Source organism: Microtus ochrogaster, chromosome 16 (assembly GCF_000317375.1).
Source record: "Microtus ochrogaster isolate Prairie Vole_2 chromosome 16, MicOch1.0, whole genome shotgun sequence".
In the NCBI taxonomy this organism is placed as follows: domain Eukaryota; kingdom Metazoa; phylum Chordata; class Mammalia; order Rodentia; family Cricetidae; genus Microtus; species Microtus ochrogaster.
Window position 1 is genome coordinate 52,570,386 of NC_022018.1, and position 7,937 is coordinate 52,578,322.

The window sequence follows — 7,937 nt, forward strand, 5'->3', positions numbered from 1 at the left end:
AAGCCACCTTGTGGGCTACAGCAGATTATTAGAGATGGGCTAGTCCAGGTGCGAGAGTTAGCCTAGAAGAGGCTAGATAGAAATGGCCAAGCAGTGATTAAATGAATACAGTGTCCGTGTAATTATTTCGGGTAAAGCTAGCCTTGTGGGCAGCGGGGTACTGGGGACGCAGCCCTGCCGTTCATATTACTACAATTGTTAATAAAAAGCTGATTGGTTTATAGCTAAGCAGGTTTTTCAGAGCAGAGAGAATGCTAGGAAGGAGGAAGGCAAAGTCTGAGAGGTCACCAGGAGGCACAGAGGGAGCAAGATATGCTGGAGAATAAATAGTTAAAGCCATGAGCCATGTAGCAATACATATATTAATAGAAATGGGTTAAGTTGTAAGAGCTAGTTAGTAATAAGCCTGAGCTATTGGTTGACCATTTATAATTAAGTTTCTGCGTTTATTTTGGAGCCAGGCAGTTCCAACAAAAACTCTGCCTACAGGGGATCACATGAAGACACAGTTCACCAGTATTCTGCTAGAGCACCCAAAGCTCTAAAGGAAGTCACAGAGACTATGATGGGAATTAAAGAGAGGGCACAGGGTGTGATTATGTCTCAAACCTGTATCGTTTGAAGCTCATCATTTCTCACTTCTACTCACAGAAGCCCTGTGCCCTTTTATAGACAGGACATAATGTGAAAGACTGTAGCTAAGGAGATGCCTCCATGGATAAAGCGCCAGTCATGCATAAGAATGAGTTTAGATCACGAGCATCTACCCAGAAGCTGAGCATGGTGGTATGTACCTATAATCCCAGCACTGGGGGTACGGGGAAACAGGTAGCTCTCTGGAGCCCATTGAACAACTAGTCTAGCCAAACTGGAAAGTTCCAGGTTCAATGAGAGACCCTTTCTCGAAAAATAATATGGATGCATTAAAAAAAAAAAAAAAGAAGTGGAGAGCAACCAAGGAAGGCTCCCAACATCAACATCCAGCCTCCACACACAGACATAGGTAGACTCCCACATGGACATGTTCAAACATCATACCTATGCATAGTCTCTCATAAACACACAACGAAAACCATAAAAAGGCAGTAGCAGTAGGCTAGTTACCAGGATCCAAAGCCCCGCTCCTGTGCCCAGACCCATGCAGATCCTCTATCCCTGCCCACCAAAGGTCAATAACTGACATGTTCTCCTTCCTGTTGTCTTCATGGTACTGGAATGTCTTCTAAAGAACATACTTGTTTTCATGGTTTAGAAGGCTCTTCTATCCATGGGCAGAGGTACAGAGGTGCCCTTGTTCAGCTCGGTGCACACTCAGAGATGCTGCTGGCCATAGAGAACCTCTGGTGTCAACAGAGGATGGTGAGGTACCTCCAAGGTGGGGGATGGTGTCCCTTCTATGGCAATCTCTCAATGCTCATGAACCTTTCTTCCCTCCTCCCTGAGGAAGTGGAAAGGCCTTCTGATTGTGGTAACCTTAATATGAAACCAACTCTTTTAATGCTCAAATACACAGCATGGTCCTGGTGTGTGTAACCAAATGAAACCTCAGACCTGATGCACAGCCACTGTTTGCCCTGTCAATCTCTACTCTGCTCTCTCATTCTGACTATACAGAAACCTCCCACAAGTAGAGTTGCAACATATCTGTGCTTCTGTGAATTGCTTATTTCATTCAACATAACACCCCAGGCAGATTCATGTTGTTGCCAATGGCAGGATTTCCTTTTTAGTGTCTCAATAGCAGTCTACTGGGTATACACATTTTTCTTTGTCCAATCATCTGCTAACATTCCATTTGTTTCCATGTCTTTGACTGCTACAAATGATGCTACATGAACACAGAAGAGCAGACACTTCTTCCAGAATTTGTTTTTGATTAACTTGAACACACCCAGATTGGGACTGCTAAATCATGGAAGAGTTCTGCTTTTGACTTTTTGAGGAACCTGCATGCTGCTTCCTATAATATCTGCACTAATTTACACTCTCGCCGATCGTACAGAGGGCTTCGCATTTCTCCACATCCTTGCCAAAACTTTGTGTTTTGTTTTTACATCTGGGGCGAGCATGCACACATGCCGTGGCACGAGCAGGGAAGTCAGTTCTCTCCTTCTACCCTGTGGGTCCAGGATCTAACTTGGGTCACTGGGCTTGATGACAAGCACGTATACCCACTGAGTCATCACAAACTGACTGCCTTCTCAATACGAGGCATCCAGCATCTCCTGTGATGCACCTGCCCATCAACTGAGCTGCCATGGTTTGCCTTTTCCTCTGTTAGAGCTCTTCATGTCTGCTGGGTGGGAATCCTCGCTGGTCATACGCGCTGCTGGTAACTTCTCTCTGGTTTGTGGATTTCCTCATTTAGAGTAAAAGGCTTTAATTTTGACACTGTCTGATTTGTCTCTTCTTCCCCTTCTTCTCGTTTTTCTTCCTTCTCCTTGCTTCCTTCTAAGAAGGAGTCTCAGGCTGGCCTTGAACTCACTAGACAGCGGAGGATGACCTTGAACTTCTCATTCCCTTGCTACTGCAGTGTGAGGATTGCAGGGAGCACTACCACATCTGCCTGGTGCATGCAGTCCTGGAGGCTGAACCCAGGGCTGTTTGCAATTCTAGACCAGCACTGAGTCAAGAAATCCTCAAGAGAGAGAGATTTCCTCTGCTTTCTTCTAAAAGTTAGAGTTTTGTACTTTATAGATTTTTTAAAAAAAAAAACTTAAATTCAATAAAATAAAAAACTTGCGAGTATAAACACACACAAAAATTTTATATTTGATTTGTTAATAATTAATTTTTTTGTATATGACGTGAGGCTTAAGGTCAAGGTTCACTTTTTTTTTTGGTTTTTCGAGACAGGGTTTCTCTGTAGCTTTGGTGCCCGTCCCAGAACTAGCTCTTGTAGACCAGGCTGGCCTCGAACTCACAGAGATCCGCTTGCCTCTGCCTCCCGAGTGAGGTTCACTTTTTAGTCTATGAATAAGTCATTATTCGGCATCCTCACTAAAAAGACTACCCCGGCTGAAGCAGGAACCATTTCTCAAGTCTGTAAACGAACTGAGGATGATGCTGATCTGCTCAGTGACATGATTTCTTGAAGAGATTTTATAGAACTGGCGTTAGATCTTGCTAGCGAGTGGGGGTGTTTGCCTGGGCTTGAGAAGTCTTTGAGGGAAATGTGACCTATAGATTCTCTCTTTCTAATACATCTGTGGTGGTATAACTTTTCCAGAGCAGATGAGTGTTAGCAATCGGTAGATTTTGCAGAATTAACTAGTCCTTTTCATTTCAGCGGTTTGGTCCTTTTCTGTGGGCTTGCTCTTTATCTCCAAGAACACCCTTTATCCTTTATCTATAATGTTTCTTTTAGTCCTGAGATTGATATTTTATTATCTTTTTTTGCCAGTTTTACTAGAGATTTATAACTTTACTGATTTTTCCCCCCAAAGAACCAGTTTCTGGCTTCATTGATTTTATCTGATTTCACTTATTTTGTTCATTTTCAATGTTGTTCACTTCTGTTCCTTATAGCCCTGGCTTCACTGTCTTTGGATTTATCCTGTATTCGTGTTCATTTTAAATGTCACCGACTTCTGCTCTTTATTGTCTTGGCTTCGCTGTCTTTGGATTTATTCTGCATTCACTGTCCTCATTTCTCAAAGCAGAAGGCTGTCCTGTTAACTTTTTAGTACTATAATATTTCCTTATAACTTTAGCCACATCTTATTCTGTGTTCATTCCAAACTGTCCTGACTCTCCTTAGGATTGTTTTTTTTTTCCCACCATTGATAACCAATCACTCATCTCTCAGTTATGTTCTATCAGAGACGGTAATCAGTACAATGTTGACGTTTTCTATGTTGGATTTGTTATAATTCAGGGTAATTTCTCTACATGTCTGATAAAGAGTGCATTCCACCCACACAGAACGATCTGTAAAGTCAAGTAGGTCAAACTGGCTATCACAGCTGTTTTTTTCTTCCTGAGAGAGGAATGTGGAGGTCTCTACTACAGCGGCAGACTGTCTGCTTCTGCTTTTGGTTCTAGTGAGGTTGTTTTACTGTTAAGATTTTATTATTTTGATTTTTTTTTTGAAGTAGGGTTGCACTACTATATATAGCCCAGGCTGGCTTCAAACTAGTGATCTCCTGTCTCAGACTCCCAGAGCTAGGATTGCCGGCTTGTGCTATCATGCCAGGCTTAGTTCTGTTACTAGATGCACTTGTGTTTAGGATTCTAAATGTGCTTTGGAAAGCGATCCTTTAATGAATGTGAATCATGACTTTTAAGCACTGATCATTTTCTTTGTTCAGAAGTCTATTTAGTTTTAAGTTAAAACAGCAACCTTTCGAGTTTATCTTCTACCACAACCTTCCTTTTTTTAAAACTATTTTTTAAAGTGTATGTATACATTTGCCCACACGTAACACAGATGTAAACCCCAATGTGTGTGCCTAGTGTCTGTGGAGGCCAAACAAGGGTGTTAGGTCTGCTGGAACTGAAGTTACAGGCAGTTGTGAGTCACTGTGTGGGTACTGGGAACCAAGCCTGGGTCCTCCGCAAAAGCAGCAAGTGCTCGTAACCACTGAGCCAACTCTCCAGCCCTCATCCACCTGTTTACCTACATATACATACTATTTAAGTTTTTAGTAGACACAGAGGGCCTGGACTTTATCTGTTCTCTCTAGTGTGATACTTGCAACCTCACTCAGACGCTCTCAGATGCTCTCAGTGGTAAAGGGGCCAAGACTGGTCTTATATCTAGTTTCTGTTCCCCACTACCTAGGATCCGATACATTTTCACTATCTTCAGATTTCCAGTGCCTTCAAAAGTGTAATTTTCATAACTTATCAAGTTTTTTGGTCCTTCTCTATGGATAGTTAATTCAGATGAACACATCTGCCACCCATTTCTCTACCCAGCCCCCCTACCATATACAAACTTGCTGTGAATAGTACCCAGGGTCATTCAGCATGGAGATGAAGGGTGAGGGTTTAACTCTGTGCTCTTAGCCCCTATCACTATCCATGAAGACATACCATGGCACACTGAAATTTACCCACCTTGTAACAGGGCTTTCCTTGGATCAGGGAGTGTGTATAAGGCAAGGAAAGTGGAATGTGTAAAGAGACCCTCATTTTGAAAGTAAGCCTTCCCGGTAAGGTCACTAGACCCCGACTTCTCAGGCTAGGCTGAGCACATCTTCCTGGCCAGAACACAGCTCCTCCCAGCATATATGTCACTGGATTTTACTATTAAGATGACCTTCTTCCAGCGGTAACAAATCTCCAAAAGTATGAAGGTATTCACCAAAAAATATGATAATGAGAAAAATTGATTTTCATATCCTTCTCATGAGTGTAGCATGATGGAGAACCAAATTATTTTATTATCAACTCTTTCTTGCCAAGTGATGATCAAGTTTGTTCCAATGACTCCTTCACCCTTCTAAGTATCATAAAAAATCAACAGTGCTGAAGGGTTTTTTTACGGACATCTGTGCGGATAGGTGCAGGCAGTCTCAGGAGCAGATGAATAGCACCGTGATCCATGTGACAACTGAGAATCAGGTGGTCTCAGAATCCCACCTCCCCATGCAAAGCAGGGTTCGGAGAGCCTGTTCACCGTGGATGTACTCCAAGGTGACAAAGACAGGCTGGGTCACTAGGCAGTACCGAGTAAGAAGGGCCCAGAGCCCATCAGCACACAATCACCCTGAGTGGTAAAGACAATAGGGCCAGCTCAAGCCAATGCTGCCTGGTGGCTGATCCAGAAGAAAACAGGGAGAGATGGTAACATGGCCCTGTCACCTGCCTTGAGCTTTGGGGTGACAGTATGGGGCGGCAGCCCCTTGCACAATGCCAGGTACCCAACATATTCTAGCGCAGGGCTGCACAGGGGGAAGCTTCTAGGTTGCTACAGAGGGGGGGTCTTGGCTCTGTGTACTCCTACCTTGGCTGGCTTCTGGCTGCAAAGAGCTTAGAGGAAGTGGGGGTGATGATTCAGAAGTGTCTGTTGCTGGGTGTTCAGCCACTGGACAGATGATAAACCACCTCTTCCCCGTGTGCAAGACTGAGAAACAGAGCATAAAGAAGCGCTGAGAGGGACCCAGTACCTCTAGGCCAGGGCAGCCTACTACTGTACCAGACCCCATTAGGAGCTCTGGGAAGCACATTCCACCTGTGGAGGTTTCTCCAGAAGTAGGCAGGGGGTTCAAGCTCTCATTTATAAGCCTCAATGGCTTCATTCCATGACTCAGGTGACCCTCCAAGCCCCTTAACAATGAGGCTTCCATCTGCTCCTCTCAACCAGAAGGGCATAGGGTGGACACCCAGACCAGGGGGCCTCACTGGCAGCTACAGACTCTCAGAAGAGCCTTATTTAGTCCTTGGGGTGCCTGTAGCCCCCAAGATAGCTGCTAGTGGGACAGGGTAGCCATTACCAGCTGAGAGAGTGTCATTACCACTCCTACAATCCTTGTGCAGTGGCCAAAGTCCTTGTTATGCTCAACAGGGACCTTCAGTCAAATGCCTGCTTCAGAGCAAGAGGGTGCAAGGAAATGAACGGCTCTTCCCAAGGCTCGCTACTCGGCCAGGTACAGCTGTCGGGATAGGCTTACCATTCTGCTGATAGACAGGGGCGTTGGCTTGAGACTGTCCATTCTCCTGCATGAGGGAAAGGGATTGCAGGTCAGCAGCCTCACTGAGAGCTTTTTTTTTTTTCTGAGCCTCCTGCCTGCTGCATCTACCAGCATGCCCTGGGGACCTGGGCTCTCACCTCCCCCATGGCCAGACCACAGGTACCCAGGTGTGGAGGGCTGGTCCCTGTATCAGAGCCATGATCAGCATCTGTGTCCTCGCTGAGCATGTCTTCCGCCTTGTCCATGACATCCTTCATCTGCTCGATGAACGTCTCTCGCTCAGCAGGCAGGATGAAGTCATGCTCTACCTGCAAAGGGACACGGGACTGCTGGTGACAACCTTGCATAGATCATGGGTGTATGGGGGCTCTAACAGGGATATACATACTCTATCCTGCCCTAGATCCCACAGAAAGACATGACAAAGTTTGTGTCCCCTGGTGAGGGCTGAGAAAGTTAATGGCCCCAGAGACACAGGTATGATGTTGAGGCTGAAAATGCTACTCCACACAACCAGATAGCCCCATGTGGACTGCTTTCCTGGAGCAAAAGCTGGCCGTGGAACCTCAAGCTAGCCCAACAATCTCCACGAAAGATAGGTGCACTACTACTGGGTCTAAGGGAGAAGGCCTAATTGGAACACAGCACTAGACAATGAGCCACAGCTATTATTTTAAGGCAGGGTCTCACTGAGTAGCCTTGGCTGTCCTGGAACTCACCACGTAGACCAGGCTGGCCTCAATACCCTGCCTCTGTTTCCTAAGTGCTGAGATTAAAGGCACACACCACCATGACTGGTTCTCCAGAATTCTTTCCAATTCACCTTCTTCACAAGTCATCTTCACAGAGCTCTTGCCCTAGAGCCACGGGGCTCTTCTAAATGCTAAATCTAGACAGATCTTTCAGAGTTGGCCAAGCTGGACTAAGGTGAACTGGCACCCTAGTCCACCATCTACACCTGTGCTTCCCCTGCAGCCTCCTGATGCCTCCAAACCTGAAGCAGGGAGGCAGCAAGGCAGAGAGCCATCAGGAAGCAGGGACTGCACATGGAATGTCTGTGCACACACATCCTGCTTAGCTGCAGAAAAGCTTTCAGTTAACTTGACTTTAAAATATGTGATTCAATCCTCTATCCAGTTCATAAGAGAAAGCACAATAGAGAGAGAGAAGGGAGGGTCAGGGTATCCAGAGGACCTGAGATCAAAGAGATGCAATTTACAAAGCTCAACAAAATAATAACTGGCTGAGAAATTGTGTAGGGGCTTTGCCTGTGTGTGTATGCTGGAGAACACACGCGCG

At 45.4% G+C, this 7,937-nt stretch overlaps 1 protein-coding gene across 1 annotated transcript in view; it reads right to left on the reverse strand.

Moving 5' to 3' along the window:
• Positions 1-7,937, reverse strand: part of Wnk2 (WNK lysine deficient protein kinase 2) — a gene marked incomplete at its 5' end in the record, with an annotated part of 108,348 nt that overhangs the window by 23,450 nt on the left and 76,961 nt on the right. Inside the window, 3 exons of the mRNA XM_013349139.2 lie at positions 5,951-6,070; positions 6,618-6,663; positions 6,776-6,946. Of these exons, the coding sequence (XP_013204593.2) occupies positions 5,951-6,070; positions 6,618-6,663; positions 6,776-6,946 (337 nt within the window). The remainder of the gene's footprint in view (positions 1-5,950; positions 6,071-6,617; positions 6,664-6,775; positions 6,947-7,937) is intronic.